We start from the raw sequence: 27,642 nt of genomic DNA on the forward strand, positions 1-27,642 counted from the left end.
GAATTCCAGAGGGAAAAATAAATTATGTCACTTCTATAATATGCTCTCAATTATATTGCAGTCAGTTTTGGAAGGAGAGAAAGTATGTACTAACAGGGTGGAAAACGACTTCAGGGACACGGTAATTTAAGAAAATTGTAAAAACCAAAAATACTTTATTTTCTCTTGATTTATACTGTTTAAGTGATAAAGAAGACCTAAATATACAATTTAAGCCATATTTTATAAATATGTGACTCATTTTAGAGAAAATATGATTAAATAAATCATTGGGATATAAAAGTCACTGTATAACAGGAATGCCATCATATCACATTATCGCCCTCTGCTGCTGGTCACCTTTACAAAGTGTTGTGAACTAACGAATTACCTCTCAAAGTACGTTTAAAGGGACGCGTCGCGTCGGCCGCGTCACAGAGGTATTTGATTGGTCGACTGGGTGTCTACGTCAATCATGCAGTTTCGTTTCGTAGTAAGCGTCGAGTTGCAGAATATTATTTGTATTCTGTAAGAGACTTATTTGAAGTGTGTAATATGATACATATGCAAATATGAATGATCACATATAAAACACATCAACGTTAGACTGTTTCTCTGCAAGCGTCCAGGTGAAATGGGTCAGTTTGTTTGAGGAAGTGAGTTCAAACTTGTGTGTGTGGAGAGGATGGCGTTTTGCAAAACGTTCGTCTCCCACAAGGCTTATTATTAACGTCAACAAACCCAGTTTAATTCCGGTTTCAGTGTTGGTCTTAATCCAGCAAGATCAGTGTTCCAGTGTAACCCGCGTAAAGAGCTTGTGTTGATCATGAGCGTGGCGCGCGGACTGCTCGCGAGGATTCTCACCCAGCCCTGTGTGGAGCTGATGGCAGCAAGGCCGATCAAGCGTCTTCTCCCCCGGGTTTCTCTTAACCAGACCCGCTCGTGGTGCTCTGATGGGCCCATTGCGGATCGGGCTGAAGTACGGCTGAGTCGGCTTGATGGTGAAGACAACGGTAGGTGCTTCAAGTAAATCATATAACACTGAGCCTGTCTGCAGACGCGCATACACACCTGACTACACCTTACAGGTGTGTTTGAACCGTTAACGTAACTTCCCAAACATTTGAAAACGAAAGCGAAGGTTTTTTTTTTTGGACGACTTCAGGTTTGCATAGGGTACTGTAAGTAGTATTCACACCGCCATGGATATTGAAATGTTATGGAATAAGAAATTGTTACGGAAAAGTACTGGGCATTGTCTAAATATTACATTAAATATTATTTAAATCATTTATTGTTCATATTTTTTTAATATTACATTATGCATTGAAAAAATACTGTGTATATATATATATATATATATATATATATATATGAAATATATATATTAGTAAGTATATTATCAACTCTTCATGATAAATATATTTAAGTTGCATAATAGGTTCCCAACGGTAATGGAAATTGGACAAAAGTCCAGGAAATTGTTACAAATTTAGAGGACATTTATAACCTATATTTATGTATTTATTAATATTATAAATATTATTTATAAATAAATATTAATTTATGCATTTATAGTGTAAATATTATGCATGATACATATTAAAATGACCGGATAGAAAATTAATAGGGAATGCTATTGTTAGAGGGTCACTTAAAAAAAAAAAAAAAAAAAATATTTATTCATTTATTTGTTATTCCGCCTTTAATTTTAGGAAGTGAAGCAATGTGGCAAACAATGTGTTAGGGAACAATGGCTAAGGAGAGATCATATCTCTTTTATCACACTATAGCTTATATCATATATCAGCATGTCAGCACGATACATGTTGCATTGACACAGGGTAGCTGCTTAATCACCTTTCATCCATTATTTCCTACACTTTTAGCCTTTTATAAGGACCCATGAAGGGTAGTTAGTTTAGTGTACTCAATGAAAGTTTGGTCTCTGATCAGATTAGAAACTTTGTATTCAAGATCGTTTCATTTTGATAATGACAAGCCCTCTCGTGAGGATGAAAAAAAATGACTCTCTTCTGAATGTCATGCAGGTCAGTGTTTCTGAAAAAAACAACAACAAAAAAAAAACTTTAGGGACCCAGGTTTTACTTGGGATAATGAGTGGCGACCCAAGTACCAAACTTTTTTTTTAAATTGTACATAATATCAAACATCAAGGTGTATTGATATAAATAATATTATAACAATTAAATGGGGTTGAAAATATGGCTGCAAGCAGGGTTTATATTGCAAAGCACACTAAAGCTGGGGCAGATTTACAGTCTTTCTGAAAAATGTAATGGGCAAAATTCAGTCATTTCAGCAGGATTTATTCCACATGATTCAAGAGGGAAATTTGAAGAGAGTGAAATATTTGCTCAGGCAGATTTTGCAACCAGTTCAAATTGGTCACATGTTGAGCAACAGAACAGTTTTTGGTTGGAAAGTAATTTCTTTGTGAGCTGCACACACTATTGATAGTAGACAATGGACCTGTTTTGCATGTAAAAATTTGCAGAAATTTCCTTGTGACAGCATATAAATGTAAGTACTGTACCTTTTAGTGGTTTATTTCATCTCATATGAAGAGTTCAGCCATTGTGCAATTACTTATTTAATTTGGCATCATTTACTCTGTGCTGCCTGTGATCACATCAGAACAGAAAGGCCACTCATATTTGGGTCAGAGCCCACCAGTTGAGAGCTACAACCGTATCCACAGCTTCAGTTTCTCTGTTCTCTTGTCTGGTTAGGTATAGTGGAAGTGCTGATGTGTCGTGAAAGGGCGAGGAACTCTCTGGGACGCTTGTTTGTGGGTCAGGTAAGTGTGCAGAACCCCCCGTCCTGCAGCAGTAAACTCAAGCGTGCAGGAAGCTTCCTAACCACCCTTTGTTCATGTTATGCTTAAATCATCCTTTTTGTTTTATGTTTAACCCAATGATGGCTGATGATCAAGCCCCCAGTTCTCAGTAATCCTACTGGTGTTAAATTTCCACCACGTGTCCCATGGATCTTTAGAGATAACAGATTCATATAAAATGTCAAATACATGTACATGTATAAATACAGTTGTGGACAAAAGTGTACGTCCCCGCTTTCAGAATCTACAAATTGTTAATTATTTTACCGAAATAAGAAAGATCATACAAAATGCATGCCATTGTTTATTTAGTACTGATCTGAATAAGATATTTCACATAACAGATGTTTACAAACAGTCCACAAAAGAAAATAATAGTTGAATTTATAAAAATTCAAAAGTTTGCATGCCCTTGTTTCTTAATACTGTGTTGTTACCTGAATGATCCACAGCTGTGTGTTTTTTGTTTAATGATAGTTGTTCATGAGTCCCTTGTTTGTCATGAACAGTTAAACTGCTGGCTGTTCTTCAGAAAAACTCCTTAAGGTCCCACAAATTATTTGGTTTTCCAGCATTTTTGTGTATTTGAACCCTTTTCAACAATAAGTGTATGATTTTGATATGCATCTTTTCACACTGAGGACAACTGAGGGACTCATATGAAACTATTACAGAAGGTTCAGATGCTCGCTGATGCTCCAGAAGGAAAACCCATGCATTAATATCCGGGGGATGAAAACTTTTGAACAGAATGGAGATGTATACATTTTTAAAATTATTTTGCCTAGATATCATATTTGTTTTTCATTTAGTACTGCCCTTCAGAGGTTACATAAGATATTTCCCAGAAGACAAAGAAACAACTACAATAAACAATAGCATGCATTTTGCATGATCCCTCATATTTTGGTAAAATTATTAACATTTTGCAGATTCCAAAAGGGTGATGCAAACTTTTGACCACAGCTGTATTATGAATTATATGAAGAAGAAAAAAACATTCATTTAAATTCATGTAAATATTTTTAGTATATACACTGTATGTGTGTATATTTATAGAACTCTTCTTTTATTTTTTATATTTAAAGTCTGGCAAAAGTGTGTCAGGCTTTAAATAAATAACAGTGTACAAAGACAAAAATAAATCGGGGCATAACTCTCCTAGAATTCTTCTTCAAATCAATATAATTTTCTGTCTATGTGTGCATCAGTATCTGTCTCTCTCTGTGTAGATGAGAGAGCTGGTGTCATCGTTGCATCATGACGCAGCGGTTCGTGTGGTGGTCTTCAGGAGTTTGATACCTGGAGTCTTCTGTGCTGGTTCGTAAAGGAATCCGTCACACAAAACTGAAGACAGCTTTGACTACCTCCTTATAAAGATGTTGTCATTTTTTCAAATACTTAATGCTCCTTTTTTACAGAAAAAATAGAAGCAGATAAGAAGCAGATCTTTTCATTTGTCATAATGAGTGTTTTTGTGTGTGTTGACAGGGGCAGATCTTAAGGAGAGAGCTCAGATGAGTAACCCTGAGGCAGAGCTGTTTGTTCATGGCCTTCGATCACTAATGAATGACATCGGTGAGACATATGGGTGATGTTTCTTATGAATATCGCAAAACTGACTGTAATCTTGTTCAGAAAGTGATGATACAGAACTCTGAATTCTCAAAGTGTCGCACTGAAAAGGTAATTGTTTCTCAGCTGCAAATACGATTATGGCTGGAGGTGAGAATGATTGGATATGCATAATAATAAACGCACAGTACATGACTTTACTCTGTGGAAAATGCTACTGTTTTATAAGCAGAAGGCTGAGGAAGAACATTCTCTATGCTATTATTGTCTAGTAGCATTTTACCAGAAATACAGAAATTTGTGATTATACAAAGGAGTGAAATACTTCTAATTTTAAACATTATATATATATATATATATATATATATATATATATATATATATATATATATATATATAATTTCTCATTGCAAACAATTTTATCTGCATAACAGTTTAAGTAAAAGAGTTGCATTGAAAAATGAACATGATTATCAAAGTGTGGTTTCATTTAGCTTATTTTAATAACCGTAAACATATGTATCTGTGTGACACAATTGCATGCAATCCAGTCACTAGAGGATTTTCTCCCATTACAAAAACTGTAACACTCCACAATTGCGCCACCCAGGAAAAGACATCATATGAACCCTATCTACACCACAACAGGAAGTAAATAATTGCTCAATCTTTACACAGATTGTTCTGTCGACAGCATTTAACAAGCTTAAAAAAGCTTTCAACACTGAGAATAATAAATAAATGTTTCTTGAGCACCAAAATCAGCATATGTCAGGGATTTCTGAAGGATTGTGTGACTGAAGTGATGTTTGAAATTCAGCTTTGCATCACAGGAATAAATTACATTTTAAAATATATTCAAATAGACAAGTTTTTTTGAATTGTATTAATAAGATTTTCTGAGAAACTGAAAACAGTTCTTTGAAATAAACTTAAGATAAAATAAAATTAACTTTTCTATTATTTCCAGGTTTATAATTAGCCTTTGAATCCCAAGTTTTTCCAGTGTGTCCCCTCTTTATATAATTGTGTGAGTAAGTGAGTGTTGAGAGGTCCAGCTGTTTGAAGCCGTCTCTCATTAAAGTGATCTATGACCTGTCTGATCCGTGTGTGTGTGTGTGTCCATGATGTGCCAGCTGCACTGCCCATGCCAACCATCGCAGCAGTGGATGGCTTCGCTCTCGGGGGCGGTCTGGAATTGGCCCTGGCGTGTGACCTTCGCACTGCAGGTGAGTGCCTGCTTCTTCTGGGGGTAGATGACGGCAGGTATCCCGGCTGCGGGTGTGTGTTTGCGTGATTTGTAGTCTTTCTGTTTGGCACGTCACGGAGTGGGGAATCTCTGCGAGGAGGCTGGGTCCTTCATCTGACCTTTTTCTGTGATTGTGTGTGTGTGTGTTTTGCAGCACATTCAGCGCAGATGGGCCTGATTGAAACTACGCGAGGATTACTCCCAGGGGCCGGTGAGAAAAATTAATGAATAGATAGAGTGACTGAAATAATAAGACAAACAGACAGCTAGATGGCAGTCCCATTACAGAAGATAAGACACACACACACACACACACACACACACATATATATATATTATTTTCTTTCTAATGTAATGGCACATATCAAAATGAAACATTGTAAAAGTAAAACAAAGTACAAAGAACCAGTCTTGTTGTAAAAATGGAACACTTAATGAAGTGTTTGATTACTTTTTAAAGGCAGCATAACTAAACCATCATTTTTGTGTTTGTGTGTCAGGGGGCAGTCAAAGGTTGCCCCGGACAGTTGGCTTTGCCATCGCGAAGGAGCTGATTTTTACAGGCCGGCGTGTTGGGGGTAAACGGGCTGCAGAGTTGGGGCTGGTAAACCACTCCGTGCCACAGAACCAGACCGGAGACGCAGCCCACAAAGAGGCTCTTAGTCTCGCACGAGAGATCCTGCCTCAGGTGAGTCTGCAGGACATTTCCATCCACATTTACTTCTCCTCTCAGACTTAGACACTTTCTCGCCTTTGCTACTGTCTCACCGAAATACACTCTTCCCTAGATTATACAGACATTTTTAACTAAACATATATATATATATATATATATATATATATATTTTTTTTTTTTATTAAACAATGGTTTACTGAACAAATATCTCTTTCTTTAAATGAATAAAAAAATGTCATAGGGATAAAAATCTAAACACCAGGGAGCCCTTTTTTACATCACTACAGTATAAGGTTACTATTAACAACAGAGCCCAAACTTAAATTCAATTGCTATTTATTTGTAACTATAATAATCAACACTCATTTTTTTTTTAAATGTACGCAAATATGTAAATTGTTTTTAAATGAGCTAAATTATACAATTTCTATTTGTTATTGAAATATAATAATTTATAAGTCATAACCTGTTTCATGAAATATTTATTTAGACATACATTAAATAATTAAGACATGACTTGACAGGTAAAGTAAAATATAATGGAGTATATAGTGTAATATTTCAGAAAATGCGCTTCACTAGACTCAATTTTTCTAGCAAATAACAAGCTGTAGACACTGGGCGCGTTTCCATTACAGATTTGCGCAAAACTCTGACAACATTTTATAAATGTGGAAATTAAAATATTGTGAAGTGATGGCTTTTTCATTAACCAATTTTATTCGACTAAAACGTAACCTTTTGCCTCTCTCTAAAAGTCGTGGCAACGGATTTTGGCTATTTTTATTAAAAGGAGGCGTATGCATGTATCTATATAAATATAAATCTTCAGTGGCTATATCAGAGCCACACTGCAGACGTGTGCAGTGTATATTGTCTAAGCATTAATGGTATGGAAAGCCCCTTATACTGGAGAGCAGCCGCGTATCAAGTGTTCTAGGAGGTTATAGTATATTGAAGATTGATCATATGACTTTTTACATTTGCCATGTGACCTGAAATTTTTTTTTTCCATTGCAGTTTTGTGAATGATTCCTTTTTCACATTGCATGAGAAACCACCTCATGCAAGCATATATATATATATATATATATATATATATATATATATATATATATATATATATATATATATATATATATTTTTTTTTTATTATTATTATTACGTCAAAGTGGCATCTATTGCATGAATTTTTTTTAAATATTGAATGACTTGTCCAGTATACATGCGTGATGAACTGAAGACCTGTACCAAAAATGATCAGTATGAAAATGAATGTATCATTTTCTGAAGTAAACCTCTACAGATGGTGTATAGGGAGCCTGTGAATTGGAGTACAGGTTTATTTTCATTATTTAACAAGTGTATGTTTACATTCATTGTTTGTGGTTATGAAATAGTTCTCATACTAGTTCAGCTGTACCCACAGGCATTTCATTGTGCACTTGTGCTTTAATCTCATTTGTGTCATGTGACACCGTACTGTCACAGCGAGTGTCTCCCATCGCGACTCGAGTCGACAGGCTGGTCATGAATATGTATGGCCTGAAGACAGACCTGGCTCAAATGTGCCATCCCAGTCTTCCCTCAGGCCCAATAGTGTCCAGAGCACATAATTAACAAGATAAACAACGTAATGGGTACAAAAGACACGTGTGTAATCGACTGCATGACCTTGTTATTCATTGCCTTTGGGGCAAACCTGAAAATACGTGTCATATCATTGTCATTATATGACTTGGCATGTATAGTGTCTCGTGACAATGAGTAAATCCTGCTTTTCTGGTTGTTCTGTGATTGGCAAGTCATTATACTGGATTAAAATGAAGGTGGCATATTTAGGTCAGTGTGGGAAGTACGTCATTCAGACACATCATGCCACAATAACTTTTGTCAGCACTTCTGCCAACCTGACTTAACTGAATCATGATTATCTGTGACTGTGTGTCTTAGACAGATACAGTGCAGATTTTACAGTTGCAGTGGAGGATAATAAACAGAGGATCTACACTACCGTTTCAGAAATTAATACTTTTATTCAGCAAGGATGCATTTAATTGATTGACAGTAAAGATATTTACCTTGATACAAATCATTTGTATTTCGAATACATTTCAATGTTCTTAGCTTAAAGGAACTGCTTTAGCTACACTTTTAGTCTGACTTCTCTTAAACATGATGAGGCAGATGCTTACCTTGTTCAGCACTGAGCTGGTCAGCAATTCCAGCTGCAGTGCTGAACCCGATTCTATATCCTGTTTTCTCGTGCATTTGTCTTATGTGGACGACCATCATTTTTGGGGGACTTGAATAAAATGGTGTCATTGTAAAGTTGCAATATGATAGAAATCACAGATTAGGAACGACCAGCTTTTCTTGCAGCGGCTGAAAGGGTCTTCACTTTAGCCTTCATTTGGATAACCTCCTGTTGCAGGGTTTTCGTCACCTGAGAGCAGCCTGCCGTTTTACAATCTCAGTCAAAATTGGAGGAATACTGCATGCAGTTAAATAGGCTTTTAAATGAACTACAGGGGCCAGATTAACACCAATAACTTTGAGATATCTGAAAGTGTTCTCTATCTCTTTCTCATTGAAGTTTTTTATACTGTGCTTCATAGTAAAATTAATAATTAAATTTATGGAGTATGCTTGAAAAACTGCATCTTATACTCCAGTTAGGATAGCTTCAAATAGGACTGAGCGGTGGCCTTGAAAAGTAGTGAATTGTAGGTTCTCCAGATTTGTTCTCCACTGTGGAGAATGTGTTTTAAATGGAAAACTTGTGTTTGTTTTCCTTCCTGCACAGGCCCCGATTGCTGTGCGAATGGCTAAAGTAGCCATGAATCGAGGCGCTGAGGTGGACATCTCTTCAGGAATGGCTATTGAGGGAATGTGTTACGCCAGGGTGAGTTACACATACATGAATGATATGAAACATATCTGCACTATTTCATTTTGTGTGCTTGGTTTGACGGAAAGTTTTGTGGTTTCTCAGCTCATTCCTACACGGGACAGACAAGAGGGCATGGCTGCGTTTATAGAGAAGAGGCCTCCTAGGTACACTGGAGAGTGAATGGTTTTAAACCTGCATTTAAACATGCTTGTGTTGGAATTTGAATTATGTAATGCTTAAAAATAACCACCACGTATAATTTAAAAAGGTCTTTGTTGTGTTTATGAAAAAACTGAAAATAAAATACTTTTAAAAACCCATAAAAACAATATAAAATTGTGAGCTGGTATACTTAAAATTTCTTTTGAACACTTTATATAAATAAAAAATACTTAAATGAACGTATTAATAAAGATTTCCAGCAGGGCTTCTTGTTCTTTATTCCCCAAACATAATTTGCATAAATGTGAATCTGATCAGCAGTATGACACTGGCTGACTTTGGTGTTCCTGCTCAATCCAAACGAAATTAGAATTACAGTAGAAATTATAACAAATACTTTTTCATGTAATGTGCAAGAACAGCTGCATGACACAATAAGATTTGCTGGAACATCTCATCGTAATACATGGCCCAGTTATGAACAGAAAACAAATCCATGCTGCAAAAAGAAGCATACACATCAAGGGAAAAAACATTTGCATACAACAAAAAGAAGCAGCTTGTTTTAGATCACTGGAACAAAATGGAGTATAACTTTTTTAATTGTAATTCCAAACAAGACAAGTTGAACCTGCTGTTTAACAGCTTCATTGGTGTTAAATAAAATCAAACTTCAAGTTCAATGCTAGTTTGTTTAGAGGCGGCAAATCCAATGACGTTTGGCAAATCACCAGTGCACCAAAGTTGCCACGATGAGAACAAAGTTCTTACTCTTGCATTGTTTTTTTTTTTTTTTTTTTTTTTTTTTTTTTTTACAAAGTGCCGTTTATCTGAATCCATTTTTATGTCTACATGCTTGATTTCTCAACGTGGTTTACAAGGCAATCCATTAATTGATGTGGTCCTGCTTTCCAGCAAAGGCAAAACTTTATTTTTATTCATCTCCACCGGTTTCGTTTGCTTCTGAAGAGCTCTGGGTTCTTGAGAAATCTTTCATCTGAGCGTCCGGTCTAGTACCATTTTTGAAACCAACTCAAATCTGGAATCATAATACTGTGTGTGCAACACAACATTATAAACACTGTCATCTGTCACGGTTGATAAACGGTCTATAAAATAGAAATTTCATCCCTAAAGCTCTCATGCTGTTCAATGCACTTTCTTCTCTTTTCACAATTTAACATATTCTACAATTAAAGTTACAAAACCAATCTATCTGTTGTCTTTTTTTGTATTTTTGCATTTTATGCCAAACACGACACACCTGTCATATGGTAAATGAAATTTCCAATGGAGTTACATCTAAATCGGAATATGTTTACATAGCAATCTGATGCACATGCTCTTAATACACAAATGCACACAAACTCTCACATACTTCCCACGTTTGAACAGAAACGCACTCTCTGAGCTGCTGCGCGTCTGAATAATCATTTCCTCAGATCAAAGAGACTTAATTCTGACGTCAAATAAATAACGGATTCCGTTGTGTGCAAACATATGCAAAGTAATTCATCCGCACATTCCTCCTAACAGGAAGAGCAGCAGAGTGTCATTGTCATACGGATGGGCACAAGTGAACAAACAATTACAAAAAGCTTCCAGTTTTTGGCGGCATCCTATCCAGAGACCACTAATTGTGTCATGAAACGTTTTTCTCTGGAAAACAAAAAAGACACGTGGAATTAAAATCTCACATTATACCTAAAATTGAACATTTAAACTTCAGAAAGTGAAGTTTTGAAATGTAATTTAAAGGTTAAATCCTTTAAAGGGATAGTTCACCCAAAAATGAACATTCTGTCATTAATAACTCACACTCATGTCGATCCAAACCGGTAAGACCTTGCTAGGTTTAATATCCTTGCTGTCTATGGAGGGTCAGAGAGCTCTCGGATTTCATCAAAAATATCTTAATTTGTGTTTCGAAGATGAACGAAAGTCTTACAGGTTTGGAGCGACATGAGGGTGAGTAATTAATGACAGAATTTTCATTTTTGGGTTAAGTATCGTTTTCAAATTTAAAAGGATCTTGACTTTCGTTTTTCTGTGGACATATACCTCTATGCGTGTGTATTTTGGGCGGTCCTGTGAATCCTGTGCGCGCTCTGTGGCGATGCAAACTGTCTAGGATGCTTTCGACCAATCGCTGCACGTCGCCGTGGGTTTTGGGATGTGACCTCACTGCCTCCAGCTGCTGCAGTCCTCCCTCCTCCAGTAGCATGCTGCAGTACCGCCCCGCTGCATTCATGATGGATATACAGGAAATCAAATTCACAACACAGAAAGTGTCTGGGCTCAGAGTGTGTTGGGTTTATAGTGCTGATCTCACCATTCTTGCTGCAGACGTGCTGCATGGCCCATGCGGCCCACAGCTGGACTCCAGGGGTCTGGAAGCACTTCAGTAAAGGGAAGAAAGGGTTGAACGACCTGGAGAAGACAAACAGAGATGTACACTAAACACTTTATTTCTTTGTAATACAATAAATCATTTTCTTTCTCGTGCATGGCCAAGTAGAAGAGGGGTCTATACAAGCATTAAACTGAAACTATCAAAAGCAAGACCTCCTTAATGTGACTGAACACCAGTCATGTCAAACAACTAAATTATAATTTTTTTTTTTTATGGAAATAAAGCTGAAATAAAACAAACCGTACATATTAGATGAAAAAAAAACTGAAAATTAATAATGTTGAAAAACAGATTTTTTTTTTTTTTATTTAATAAGGGAAAAAAACAGTGGAAACAATCATTAAAAAAAAAAAAAAAAAAAGAAGGCACACAATAATTTTAGTTTTGTTTATTAAGAAATGAAAATGAAAACTGAACATATAATTAATAATAGAAATAAAATAAAAAAACACTGCTAAACACAACCAGTATTGTCAATGTTTAAGTTAACTTTAAAGTTAATTGCAAACTTCTTGTTAACTTGTTGCCATTATTTATTACTTTATTTTTAATAAACATTTTATGCATTTTACATATTTAACTGCATATATAATTTTTTTTTTCAATGTTTATATATATATATATATATATATATATATATATATATATATATATATATATACACATACATACATATATATATACACATACATACATACATATATATATATATATATATATATATATACACATATACACAAACCTGTACTGTAAGTAAAAATTGTTTGATGTAATAAAATAGGAAAAAACTGCTCATATATTATTAACTTTATTCCTGTGGTTCCTTTAAAAAAAATAAATAAATCATAATTCATGTTTATCTTATAATATACTGTTTTTAAGGACTTAATTTTTTACCCAAATTCTCAGTTAAAATTTTTAGGGCACTGTTTTAATGGTTTAAATAAATGTTGATAATTAAAAAGAGTGTTTAATTATTGAATTCAAAGCTTTAACAATTTATCGATATTTTAACAATAATAATGCTCTATGAAGTGACCAAAACCAGACCGGACACACCCCTTCAGTACTCGACCCTGTTTCTCATCTCTCACCTGTACGCTACCATCTCACATTCGGGCGCTGGCCACTTCAGAATCACCGAATGCTGCGAGAGTGAGATACATAACGATTAAACCATTTATAATCATACCCAAACAATTAATACTTGTGTGTGCACAAACCCGCACCAGTTGCTCCAGCAGTGTGGTCCTGAGCGACAGGTCGAGGGTCCACACCTTCTCGCCCCGTGATGTGAGGTGTGCCAAGATGCCTGCGGCAAAATAACTGACCTCCACCTCTGGACTGTTCAGCAGAGAGCGGATGTGCTCCAGAAAACTCTCAACCATCAGCTCACCGTGCAACTCCCCAACCTCGGCGATGTTATTCTGAATACAAAGGAAACAATCGCACAAAACATTCAGAACTAGACAGCAACAACAGCACAGGGGACCACAGCTCCAAAAATACAACTGAATGCAAAGTGAAATGGTCTCATTATACTTTCTAACTAAGGGAAGCTATTAGCATAATCCCTCAGCAGTGCTTCCTTTGACACGAGAAGGCGTTTTATCAGTACTGCCCACAGCTTCAGAATCACTCACCTCAACTCAGTTTCATGTATTTCTCTCGTCAGTGCATTACCAGCACAGAATTATTAGAATTATTAATGCTACATATGCTGCCAAAAGATTTTATGCATGCACACACACAAACACACACGTTCGAATGCTTTGGATTAAAGAAAAAAAAAAAACAAGGCTGCATATAATTGATCAAAAGTCCAATATAACTGTAATATTGTGAAATATAATATAAATCTATTTTAATATGCAATGTATTGCTGAATGTTCAGCATCATTACTCCAGTCTTCTGCAGAAATCATTCTTATATGCTCATTTAATGCTCAAGGAACATTTCTTATTTTTAGCGATGTTGAGTTTTAATAATACATTTTTTTTGTTCATAATTCATTCAATAGAAAAGCATCTTTAAGGAAGCATCTTTGTCACTTCTGGTCAATTTATGAATCCCTGCAGTATGAAAGTTATGAATATATACACAGTAAAACTAAAAATGATTCAGACACCAGATATCATTTTTTATATTTATTTACTAGTGGGTGCAGGACACAATATGTAAGTTTATGGAAATCCTCACTAATATAAATGTATATGACACATTTAAGTAAGTGAGTATAGTAAAATAAAGTAAACGGTGATATATTATTATACCCAACAATTCTTCACAGAGTGGACTACCAGTAACATGTATAAAAATGATTCAGACACATTGACCAAGTGTTTTTTGTTTAATTGCTAAGAGAGTCTAACAGAAAGATGGTATTATCCAGATGCATTTCTTCTGACAAATTGCCGTGTGTGTTTATGTGCGCTTGTAATTTAAGGTTCAAATCAGTTTTTGAATCCCACATTCCCAGTGTCAACCTTTGACCCCCACTGTATAGATTATTTCTTACCAGTAAACCCAGGACTTTCTGTTGAATGGATGACTCTGATGGAAAGGACTGGAAAAAGAGACATTTTGAGATGAGAATACAAGGCAGGTTTTTAACAAATAAGTGTTGCGTTCTCCTGAGAAGTGTTTACCTCGAGTACTTTGATGAAGAGCTCTAGTCCCTGGTTCTCTATGAAGTGTCTGCAGGTGGTAGGAGATTCATCCGTGAGGTTCCACAGAGCGCTGAGTGTGAACTTCAACGTGGCATCCACGATACCCTGACACGTTTTCTGCCGCACTATGTGCAGGAGTTGCTGTGATGTGAAGAGTGAGAGAGAGGGAAGTATCCACTATTCCTTCCATTCAAGTGTTACAAATGTTAAGAATTAAATCTGAGAGGAAAAACAACAACAACTTACCTTTACAATGAAAAGCTCAGCTCCTAATTGTGCAGTTTGCTCAGTGGACAACTAAGAAACACACACAAAGAGCCATCATGAAGCCAGATTCATTTACTCTTGTCCAGTTGCACCTGGAGTGCGTCTCAAACCACCTCCTGAAGTGATTGGGGAGATCCCTCGTGAATGTGTTTCAGAGGGCATTAAAACTATCTATTAATCCATTTCACACACACAGTCTTTACTCGTAAATTACCAGTAAAAGATCATGTGTGAACAGAACCTTTTTAAAAATACCAGTAAATCAGTTCTGGTAATTAACCAGAAAAGGAAGTTGTAACAACACCAGTAAATTTCCAGTGATTACTCTGAGCTGTTTACAGTTAGCTCTGCTGCTTTTTATTCGTTTTTCTTTGTAAATATGCACAGCTTTGTTCCGTTCATATGTGCTGAAGGTCTGCAGTTGGATACTACGTGTGTCTCGTGTTTATGACAGTGTTCCTGTAGCTCAATTGGTAGAGCACTGCGCAAGGTTGGGGGTTCGATTCCCCGGGAACACGTGATATGTAAAAATTGATAGCCTGAATGCACTGTAAGTCGCTTTGGATAAAAGCGTCTGCTAAATGCATTAATTGATTAATTTTATTTAATTTATTTTATTTATAAAAGCAAAAACACATTCTGTTTGATCCCTTATGTCTGTCAATCAGGCTTTAAAAAGGTTTTCAAACTGGACAGATGAAAGTGAAACTAAAGCGCTTCTCCTCATACAGGTGAATAAGACAACGGAGCAGCTTTTAATCATAATTCCCGATGACTGACATCACATAATTTACTGGTATTTGAAAAAGTGAAAGTTGTGACATTTGCCAAGTATGCCAGATTGCCATTATTTGTTTGAATTTACCGTTAAAGTAATTCTGGTCATTTTAGGGTAATTTACTGGGATTGGTGTGTGAAGAGGGCTATTAATAATCACCCAATCAAAGAAAACACAAGAAGTGTTAAGTGTAAGTAGGCCCCTAGAAAACCAACTATGCTTTTCTTTCAAACCAGGGCTCCAGACTAACATTTGAGAGCAGTGACACCAGCGACATTAAATTCTGTAGATGGTGGCACCAGGAGTAGGTTTGGTAGTGCTGAGGTGGTGTGGGGGGTATATTCAGAATAAAGATCATTTAATCAAAGAGGTTTTCTTGTTTTGCATTGATAAGTGTGGTTACTAATGATATTTAAGGTTAATTTCTTGTTTATTTTTATTGGTTTATACATATTTGAGAGTAAAGCACTAAGCTTGAGTTAAGATGCATTCAAAATGTACTTTTATTAACAACTGTAACCGGTGCAAAATCTACTTTTTATAAACAGAAAATGTATATAATGTACCATTATTCTTCTAGCATATGGAACTGACCAACTTCACTGATTATGTGTGATATAGCAGCAAATTGAAGAAAAGTTTGTGACTTATTACTTCTTACACAAGAAAAGTTTACAATTCGGACAAAATCTGATTTCCTGATGATTTTGTATTTTAGTGATTTTAGCATTTCAAAATATGGAGAAAAAGTGGAAATGAATGACTAATAAGCCAGTAAGTGCTCCTCTGCTGCTGTCTACTGGTTATAATTGTGATTTGATGTATTTTTTTATTTTTATTTTACATAAGTGTTTGTTTTTACCACAAGGTATATTTTGTTAATCCCATTAAAAATAACATTCAAACTGGATCATTTTTGAGCTTTAAAATGCTGGAAATAGCTGTGTAGAATGCTTGAAAATCATTAAAAATTGCATAAATTTCTGTCTCAAGAGGTTGCTGCTTCTGGTTTCCTTATGTATGTCAGCGCTGTTCGTGAAGGAGATTTCTGTGCAGAATTCGAATGATTCTCACTAGATCTCACAGTAACCTTATAATTGTGCGGTGAATTTAAATGCTTCTCAATGGATCTCCCAGCACTGTTGCATTGTAACAGTGTCGCAAAATCAACTTTGGCACCAGAGTAAAGCTGTTCTTTGCGTTGCGTTGCGTTCCGGGCTGATAAACGGTCCACGCTGCACAGCTGCCATTTGATGTTTGAACTTATGAGTTGAACAACCTCTCACAACAATTAGTCACACCGGCAGAAAAAATGGTCGCAGTTTGGAGCCCTGCAAACATACTGCTATAATTTGCTTTTTGTGGACAGATTCAGACATTCAATTTCAGAGATTAACCACCAATGCTGTGTGACTGCCCCTAGGGGGCGACAATTATTTAGGGGCCTTTCATCTGATATGTTTTGCATGTGATTGTGTCTTCTCACACAGCTATTTCTCATTCAGACAAAGCTCTCCTCTAAACCTTTAATGCTTCTATATACCAGTGTGCTCGCTGATGATAGGCTAACCTCTCTGCATGTGAAATATGTAACAAGTGTATTAAAAGGGCATTTATATAATCACATAATCAATGTATAAATGTCAATTATATGCTGATAGACTCAAGGTGCCTCCCAAATCACATACTTGTGCACTATTCTAACATGCTAGTGCAAGTAGTGCATTCACACAGAAAAGTCCCCCCCAAAAAAGTGCACTTTAAATACCCAGATGATGCACTTAAATAACAGAAAAAGCGCTTTTGCTAGTTTCAGCCTGACGCAGTTCTCATTTTCTCACCCTGCACCGCGTTGTTTAAATAGTAAATGCATTTGTGCCCATGGGCGTGCTGGTCTAAAAATTAGGTGTGTTCAGGTGCACTATTGGTGCATTGCTATTTTGAGGAACTGAAAATAGACTGTACCATTGACTAACTCAAACCTGGTCTAAAGTTTGGCACAATATATTATAATAATATTTTTTTTGTCATTTAAAGACCGTGTTAGTAATATGTGCTTATAGGCAGGTGCACAACATGCGTACACTTTGCTTATTACACACACAGGGATGCACAGCAGCACACAAACATTTTTAAAAATTAAAAATTACATTCCGCCATGTAAATAGCAAACCTAACATGGCGCATGCGCAACTAGCTTTTAAAGGGGATGGGATATGAGACTCTGATTGGTTTATTGAACGTTACACCAAAAAGACACCCATTACTCATTAAGAGAATAGGGACAACCTGTTTAGACCAATGCGGTGACTGTTTCCCCTCCTTAAACTAGCAAAATTGGATTCGGACTCACCCTGAGTACATCTGCGCCGTGCGCTTTAGACCATACGCTCAGATCATTAAAATAGGGCCTTAAGTGTGGAAACTTCATGCACTCAACTTTCACATCTTTAATCACGTTGCGAAGGGGAGGGGCTATCAGACTCCGATTATTTATGACAAATTAACCTAATAAAATTCATAAACCATATGGTAAACAAGTGCATAGTGTATACCGCGTCATTTGAAACACACTTTCACGATTCTGACGATGTAATTTTTTAAAAATAAGCCTTTTTCACAGATGGTTTTCAATGAAGGGGAAGAGAGCTTTATGTTATCAACATTAAAGAAACTTTTAATTCAGAATAAAATCTAATTCGGCCCATGACAGCAGCACAGATAAACTCCTCTGATCGCTGCAGACATGACACAAGAACAATCTGCCCATCTCCGTTCTGTCACACTGCATTTCACGTTGAATCACAGCGATAGAATGTTCTGAACCTTTTGTGGGAGTCTCCCAGCTTCCGTTTCCTCTCAGACTGCAGCTGCTTACCTTGGCAGCGAGGATGGAGATAATAGCCACGGCCATCCTCTGCATGTTCTGATCCTCGTGGTTACACAGCCACTGCATGACCAGCTTGGCAGCTTCGAACCTGACCGAACAAATGTCATAATAGATTCACATAAAGCGGTGTGACATTTAAATCTGTCAACAAGACAACACACTAACAGTTTGAACTGAAAGATTTATCTGATAATCTTTTCCATCTAAAATATTAGGCTTAGATTATTTTAGAAATATAGTAAACAGTCATGAGTAGGTGTGTTTAAATGGGACTTATGCATTTACAAAACGGAACTGTTTTTCTGCGTTCTGACTGGCTGACACGAGTTTAAAGTTCACATACTCCACATTATTATTTTTAAAATACTTTTTAATAATACTTATATTCAGCAAGGATGCATCATCCAAAAGAGACTATAATTAAACTTAAACTATTTATTAATTAGCAAAAACATTTTTTTCCAATATTACTGTTTTTCCTGTACTATTAGTTATTGCATAAAATAAATTCAGCCTTGGCGAGCAAAAAACTTAACCTCTAACATTTGAAGAGTAGTTTCATAAAGAAACAAAAATCAAATAAGAAAAGAGCAACAGATGATCACTGGTCATGCAAAACAGATGAAAATACCATGCATATTTAGACTTGTTTTTCTTTAAAATAATTTGAAATCATTTGATTATGTATTGATATTACCTGAGCATTATTAGCAGCTTGACAAAAACTAAAGCGAGTGATTTATTATTGCCACATTTTTAAGTAGAAATGAAAAGTGGTACCTGTTGAAGGGAACCTCCTGCAAGATTCGATCGCTGCATAGAGACAGCAGGCAGTTCTTCTGCAGCTGGAAAAAAACAATCAACAGAACAGCTGTTTACTGGCAACTCTGAACTGGCAACAGTAAAATCTGTTCCTCATTCTTAAAATGATGCACTGTATGAATGTTCTGAATGAATGTTCATGTAAAATAAAAATGTTGAATGTTCTCAGGAAGAACAAAAGCTTATTGTGTAAAAAACGCTACTTCCTGTAGAGGTGACCCAATCATGCTACCAAGTGAAAGTGACCCGACTACATAAAATATATTTATTTTATCATACAATCTATTTCATTAATCCACTGAGGGAAACAATTTGAGCCAAACAATACTGAAATATTCATAATATTCTAGTGATGATTTTGCTTGCAACGTAAAAGCAACATATTAAATACTGCAGTAATTTTAATGCATTTAGTTTATCTATCAATTTTTCCTAAATGCTATTATATTAGTTCAATGTTTAGACGCTTAACTTCAGTAGTGAAAAGAGAATCTGAATTAAGTGTTATTTTAGTATTAAATTAAATTAATTTAAATTTTTTAATTTAATTTAATTTAATTTGAGTATTATTTATATAATAATAATCTAAAGATTTTGAATTAGCGTTAATTTGTACATTTTCAATTCAAGTTTTTTTTTTCTTAGCTTTATTTCAGTTTTAGTAATTTCAGAATTCAATTTAAACTTAATTTAGCATCATATCAAATGTTTTTTTTTTTTCCATTTAATATTTACATAACAGAAAAGTTTTTTTAATATTATATGCATTTTTTTTTAACAATTGTTTTATTTAACAATAACACTGGTTTGAATAGGTAAGGTTGATTTATTCCCTGTGCAAACTGTCCATTTTAACAAATGAATTCGGTACTAAATCATTTCGGAATGAACCATTTTGTTTAAATAAAAATATAAACATACATAACTATATTAAATAATACATAGTATAAAATACAAAAACTGCTCTTTATTATAAAGCATCAATGCATTCATGCATAGTAAAATAAATTAGTAAATGTTATTCTTCCTTGGGCTTGAATCATGTTTTTCTTATTATAAACTAGATTTAAAGTGGATGTAATGTTTTGCATTAAACATTTAAAATATTTGGAAATAAAATTAGAGCAAATTTTTTTTTTTTTAAACATGAAGTGCAAAAAATGCATTAACTGTAGTCTGCTATACTGTAATGTGATTTCAGTCGTGATGGGCAGTTTTTATCTGATGTTTTCATGTACCTGCTGGTGGTTGGGGAAGGTCTTCATGGCTTCGAGCAGCAGCTGTGTGATGTTCCCCAGGAGTCGCACAGGGATCCCAAAGGCCAGTTCCTGTTTGGTGAGGTTGAACACACAGGCACTGGCTGCCAGCTGCACGTTCAGTGTGGCCGGATGATTCCTCATCCCCAGCGCTACCAACTGCAGATGGACAGAGCAGATCGATATGAAGAAACACCGTGACCTTTGATTCATCACTCAGTCTTTGCGAGGATGCATACCTTCAGGATGTCAGGCCTTGGTTTCTCAATGGCATGAGTGAGGCTGAAGAGGTGGAAGAGAGCTTCTCTGACAAACCCCTCTCTCTCACTGTATCTTCTCAACGCCTCACAGATCTGAGTCTCATTGGCCTCTCCAGTCACCTGAAAAACAGAACAAAAATCATGAACTTACAAATCACCTACTACATCTAAAAGAAGCAACGGGTAATTATGTTGCATTTTTCAAAACATCTTGCTGTTGCATCTGAGCACCTACCTTTAAGCTGCCCTCTCCAGAGAGGAAGTCAGAGAATCCGGCATCGGTGGCCAGCAGACCAACGAAGGTCATGCCCGGTCTGGCCTCCACGAAAGCCCTGACCGCTGCATCGGTCACCAGCTTACGGCCAGACACGTCCAGAGACAGCAGCTGGGGCAGGATGCCAGGAGTCTCCAGCAGCTGCCGCGCCACGTCCGATGTGAACTGCTTATCGTCTGAGATGTCCAGGTGCTGTAAACCTTCCAGCTGGACACACAGAAAAATCACGTGCATACAATCACAAGCATTATGATCAACTTTCTGGCTAGTGAGACAAATTTAAGTCAAAACTAATTTTCTGCTATTCACTCTAAAATAGATTTTAAATGCAATTCAAACCTATGATGACTTGATATTTTCCATTTTCCATTTCTTTCTTTATTATCTATCATCCATCCATCTATCAATCTAAAACTGCTTCATTGCCTAATAATATGAATAAAATAATTTAATAAAAAGATAAAAGCTTGTTGGTTTAATCACTGAATATTAAGTCAAATTAGAATAGTTATTTTAAAATTATACTAAAAAAAAAATAATAATAATTAAAAAAAAAAAATTCTACTTCCGAGCTTCTTGACTGTATTAGGGTCATAAAATCACTGAAAATATTAGAAAATTTGACATATTTATGAAACATAAGTATAGGTTAGTTTGTAAAATGTCCTTAAAAACATGATAATTAATAAAATATCATGAATTATTAATGTATTAAATGTACTAGTGTTAATTTTGCTTGTGATGTGAAAACAACATAAATATCGTAGTGATTTTAATCTGTTTTTTCAAAATGCCTTTAGAAGAGTCATGTTAAGATGCACAACTTAAGTAGTAAAAAGACCGTTTGAGTAAGTTTTATTTGAATGTTATTTAAATATTAATATTTAGCATTTGCTTCATTTAAAATTTAATTCAAGTTTGTCCCTAAAAACTTCCACGATATTAATAAATTAATAATTAATGATATTTAAAAATACTTAAAACATGTATTTAAAGATACAAGAGAAATATCATCTTGATTTGACAGTTATCTCACATGACATTTCAATTACCGTATTTTCCGGAAGTCACACTTTTTTTATAGTTTGGCTGGTCCTGTGACTTAATTAATTTGACAAGAACCAAGAGAAATGAACCAAGATAAATCATTACCGTCTCCAGCTGCCAGAGGGCGCTCTATGCTGCCAGAGATGCTGCTCAGTGCTCCTGTAGTCTACACTGAAAACATAGAGCGCCCTCTCGTGGCTGTAGATGGTAATGTTTTCTCTTGGTTCTTGGTTCTAGATAAATGCGACGTATTTTTGGACTGATAGGACTTCTAGTCCGAAAAATACGGTACACATGCCTTTGTTTCTTGAAAGCTACAAAAACGACCTCAGCATTAAAACCGATGAAGAGCTGACCTGACTGAGCACAGCTAGCAATTGAGCGGTGGTCATCTCCAGCCTCTTGAGCTGGTGCATGGTGAGATAGCGCAGCCTGCTCCTCAAGCCCAGGAGCGGGGTCAGGTTCGTCACTGAGGTGTTGGAGATATCCAGACTCTCCAGGCGAGGCAGCGTGCACACGTCCACCAAGCCCGAGTCGTAGAAGTCCACGCTGGACACGCTGAGCGCACGCAGCCCTTGCATGGCACTGAAACAGCGACGGCTGGGCTCCTCCAGAGAAGACATGGTCAGGCCGTTCAGGACGAGCCGCTGCAGACTCTCCTGCAAGGTTTTATTGGATGATAAAACTCGAAGGATGTCGGCAATGGTGAGGTCTGCGTTGACCCGAGAAGCGTCTAGCTCCACGAGGCGGTGCGGGCAGAGGGCACGCTGGAAGGCCTCGGCGGAGATGCGCGCCGTGCGGATGCAGGCGTGACGCAACCGGAACTGCTGGCAGCTTCGGAAGATTCCCACTGTGCTGTCATTCAATAGGCCTGTGAAAGAAACATTATTCTCAATCTTTTTAGTATAAATTCATTCATTTCGTCTGAGCCGGAAATACAGCTAAGTTTAATTTCCAGCTTCTGTACCCCTCTCAGTTCTGTGTGGTTCCAAAAATATAACTTTATAAAGAAATTAAAAAAACATGTTAGTTTAATTTCATAACACTCAATATATCAGGGCCCCATTTAAACTGAAATTTAACACTGTTGTACACTCTTGCTAATGTTATTTTCAGTATAGTAAAACTGAACAGGGACTTTAAAAAGTATTTATATTACATATATAAATATATATACACAAATGCACACACAAATACACACACATACATACAGCAGGTAATATACACTGAACAAAATTATAAAAGCAACACTTTTGTTTTTGCCTCCATTTTTCACTAGCTGAACTCAAAGATCGAAGACTTTTTCTATGTACTCAAAAAGCCTAATTCTCTCAAATATTGTTCACCAATCTGTCTAAATCTGTGAAGTGGACCAATCTAATCAGCATCTTGATATGCCACACCTGTGAGGTGGATGGATTATCTCGGCAAAGGAGAAGTGCTCACCAACACAGATTTAGACAGATTTGTGAACAAGAGTGTACACCGAAAAAGTCTTAGATCTATGAATGTCGTGTTTATAATTTTGTACAGTGTAAATATTGAACTCGTCACCATTTTTCTCAGTAAATATTTTTCTAAAAGTGCTGTTGACATGGAATTTTCTCCCGATGTCGGTAACAACCAAAGTAATCCATCCATACAAAGGAAACAATACAATTCAGAAATTAAGTTCTGTGTAATAAAGTATAATGACACAGGGAAAAAGTATTGAACAGGGAGGTGCAAAAAGGCACGGAAAGCCATGACACCAGCTGAAATCTATAAGAAATTAGAAGGCAATCCTGCCCCTAGTCATTGGAAATTTATATTAGTTGGCAATTTCATGTCAAATTTCACCTTTAGAAACATATTTACTGAGAAAAATTGTGACATGTTCTTATTTAACCTGCTGTACACACACACACACACACACACACAATTTAATAGAATCGTTTCAATGAGTTTGAACTAGAATTATTCAATTTCATTTTGGTCTGTTCCTTATGCAAAGTGATATGGCTAATGACTACGAACAACTTATACTGTTTATTCTACTTTTTTCCTAGGATGAGGGTGAATAAAGTTCAGTGTAACTTTAATAATAAACTCCAATTGTCGAGATCGTGTTTTGTTTTACTGATAAACATTAAAAGGTGAGTAATTGACTGAGTCTCTATTTTAAGATGGACTATCTCTTTAGAATACTACATAGAACACACAATCATTGTTCCATGTGCAGGAATGTCATCCTACGTTTGTGCAGGCTTCCTCAAAACACAGGACGCCTCGTACTCACCCTCAGTGGCCATCTTACAGAGCAGTTGGTCAGCCAGCTCCTGCGGGAAGACCAGCGGCTCACGGAAGGAGAGCGAGCCGTCATCACGCATCTCACAGAAGAGCTCCAGCCTGGAGCTCACCAGAGTCATGCACAGATCGGTCAGAGACGGCGGGGAAGCCTCGTCCTGCAACAACATCAGATCAGATCTCAACCCTCATACGCCTTTCTTTTCCTAGGTTTGGGAGGTTTCCTTTATTACACTGCTCAGGAAATCAATCCTCTGATGTATTATATTGTAAGTTATGACTAAGCTGAGTGCAAAACCAGTCTCTTAACTGGATAATAGATCTTTTTATTTATTTCAACTAGTCGAGGGGTTTTCAAACTGCAGTCTGGAGACCCACAGAGGACCACAGGGAACTGCTATATGGACGAGAGTATGTGGAATCATGTAGTGAAAAACCGTGTAAAATAAACGAAATAACTTGCCCTGCATATATAAATAGTGGTTACAATTTAAGAATTAGTTTCCGCAATTTATTTATTTGTCCCTTCATTTTCTTTTAATGCAGACCACAATGTACTGATTCGTTCCCTCATTTAAATTAAATCAAATGAGTACAACATAGCCATGATTGACTAAAATGAAGGAACAGATTCTTAATTTGTGACCATGACTGAACTAAAATGAGGAAATGGAGAAAAAAAAAGAGGGAACAAATTCTTTCATTCAGTACTGCAAAATAGAAGTGCTGTCAAACGATTAATCACATCCAAATTAAATGTTTTTGTTTACATAATATATGTCTGTGTATATTTATTATGTGTATATATAAATACACACACATTCAAGTATACATTTTTTTTATATATTAAATATATTTATATATGATTTAAATTATACAAATATAAATGTATACATGCAAATATTTTCAAAATATGCCCTAGGTCTGTGTACTTGTATATAAACATATACACACACACACACACACACACACACACACACACACACACACATATGCATATATACATACATACATACATATAATAAACAACTTATTTTGGATGTGATTAATCGTTTGACAGCTCTACAATAACAGTATGAAATGCAAGAATTTCTTAATGCTATTCTCATTTTGCAATGTAGTTGTTGGCTAATAATAAGATAATTTATAGTTATTATATTTGAGATGGCAAGATAATTTACTTTAGAAGTTACATATTACTTATTAATAATGTATATTTAGTATTTTAAGTCTTTTTTGTTACCCATAAATGCTATTATATACACTTTTCAGCTTATTTGGTCATGAACAATATTAAGTAATGTTATATCGCATAGAGATGAGCACACTAACATACTAGTTTTAATATATCTGACACAAAGATGATAATCTTCCGTGGCCACAATAAAGATATTTCGCACACGTCATGTGCAGGACGCCATAAATAACATAATAATAATAATACAATGAATTAAATAAATAAAAGTTAAATATAATAAAAGTTTAAACAAATACAATTACTTTAATTAAAATAAGTAAACTAAAATTTGATTTAAATAATAAATGCAAAAGTTTTCCAAATATTTCAAACTGGTATAGTATACATTACACTGTATAATAATACATATTGGCAGCTACATATTTTCATTTGGGTCCCTCGCTTGAAGATTATCATGTTTTGTGGGCCGTAGGATCAAAAAACAAAAATAAATAAATAAATAAATAAATAAATAAATACTGAAATCCCTTCATGTAACGTTAGTCTACAAACTGACTGCTGGAGAAAGTGTTTGGAACAAATTGTGCTTTAAACCTTTAAAGGGTTTAAGTCTATAACCTGGCAGCTCCTAACTTGTGATCAGCACAATAAAGAACTGAGAAAACATCGCAGAGCAATGTCCTAGACAGTCAGTCATCTCTAATGAAGCACAATTAATGACCACCAACATGTTCCTACAAACCTCAAGAGTTGATTTACAGTACTTTGACATCCTGAGGAATGATACACAGTAGTGTGACATCTACAGTCTTACCATGGGCTCGAAGAGATGGATCATAACGGCCTCGAAACGAAAGAAACGCTCGTATTCAGCGTTTAATGGTTGAGGTGGAGATCAAATACAATCCGACTGAAATGCTCTTAGCTTCTCAGCCATTAGCAGTCAAACATCGGTCTTCAAACATTTGCAGATCCTAACCGTCGGTCTTTAAAAGAGCACTGGCAGCTTTAAATCCACTGTAACCTCTGTTCGTCGTTTGCTTTGTTGTTTAAGGGATTTCTTCTTCTGCCGGAGAGTTCGTACGTACTCCGGTCATTACGTGCCGTCAGCCACTTTGACGTTTTTATGGCAGGAGGAAGCGGTAACGACGTCTTGACAGGTAACGTAAACAAGGCCGTCACACGGGAAACGGATCCGCGTCAGAGGAGGCGGGGCTGTGGGCGGGGCTTCAGAAGAGCAGCTTCTGCATGACAACAATACAGTTTTGTTTCCTAAATTTAGGATTCGTTTTTGTAAGTACATTTTATATCCATAAATGTTATGCTATACGTTATACAATTCTAAAAATCTACATATACACACATTTACATTTCTAAATATTTTAATATTTCTGACATAAAAACAAATGACGATTTTCTGAATTTAGACAAAGTAAGATAATTGGGAATGACCTCCGAAAGATAAACTTTATATACGTATTACAGAGCATTAGTACAATTAGTACTGTATATTTTCTGTAACTCTGTATTCGGCAAAATACAGTATTTAAAGGTTTTCACACTGTAAATGTAGTATTGTCTGGTTAAAATAATTAGGTCTTAGATCATTTGTGATCTTTTGATATACAAGACACCAAGATTCTGGCAGAGATAGACATTTCATTGTAAATGACATTTTATTTATTCATAATTTAATTTAAATGTATTATTTTGTATACATAAATTATATTTTATGCTTTACGGAAATCTAAAATAGAGGTTGTGAACTACACTATAAAAAGAAAATACCGCTTTTATTTTATTTTTAATTCATGCCAAACAACACGAACAAATCTATTTGTGTATGAACTGTGTATGATTAACAAAAGATAAAGCCTACTGAATTGTGATGAATAAAAATAACGTTAAAATAATTTATAGCCAACATATTCTGACATGTCTTTTTTTTTTCCAGAGAGATCAAAAAGCTTCAACACAAATACATTCTCAAAAAAAAAAAAAAAAAAAAAAAAAAAAAGATATCAGTTATCAGTGTGACCGGGAGAAGGATCCTGAAGGTCGTGGAGCGCTGTCCCTCTCGCGCGGTG

At 35.8% G+C, this 27,642-nt stretch overlaps 2 protein-coding genes across 2 annotated transcripts; one reads left to right on the forward strand and one right to left on the reverse strand.

Annotated features, from left to right (window-relative positions):
• Nucleotides 1-646: 646 nt before the first annotated feature.
• Nucleotides 647-9,659, forward strand: echdc2 (enoyl CoA hydratase domain containing 2). Its single transcript, XM_052586355.1, has 9 exons — nt 647-992; nt 2,733-2,800; nt 4,072-4,159; nt 4,331-4,417; nt 5,551-5,643; nt 5,818-5,874; nt 6,164-6,351; nt 9,146-9,244; nt 9,335-9,659. The coding sequence occupies exons 1-9, from the start codon at nt 806-808 to the stop codon at nt 9,410-9,412; spliced, it is 945 nt and encodes a 314-aa protein (XP_052442315.1). The 5' UTR covers nt 647-805; the 3' UTR covers nt 9,413-9,659.
• zyg11 (zyg-11 family member, cell cycle regulator) lies at nt 9,633-26,764 on the reverse strand. Its single transcript, XM_052586354.1, has 16 exons — nt 26,370-26,764; nt 24,350-24,515; nt 22,428-22,942; nt 20,986-21,231; nt 20,730-20,870; nt 20,473-20,649; nt 19,193-19,257; nt 18,401-18,500; nt 14,724-14,774; nt 14,457-14,618; nt 14,327-14,374; nt 13,037-13,234; nt 12,902-12,954; nt 11,727-11,824; nt 11,456-11,635; nt 9,633-11,053 (listed from the first exon to the last, which is right to left on the reverse strand). The coding sequence occupies exons 1-16, from the start codon at nt 26,391-26,393 to the stop codon at nt 11,037-11,039; spliced, it is 2,241 nt and encodes a 746-aa protein (XP_052442314.1). The 5' UTR covers nt 26,394-26,764; the 3' UTR covers nt 9,633-11,036.
• Nucleotides 26,765-27,642: the final 878 nt, after the last annotated feature.

This window comes from Carassius gibelio, chromosome B20, assembly GCF_023724105.1.
Source record: "Carassius gibelio isolate Cgi1373 ecotype wild population from Czech Republic chromosome B20, carGib1.2-hapl.c, whole genome shotgun sequence".
In the NCBI taxonomy this organism is placed as follows: Eukaryota; Metazoa; Chordata; class Actinopteri; order Cypriniformes; family Cyprinidae; genus Carassius; species Carassius gibelio.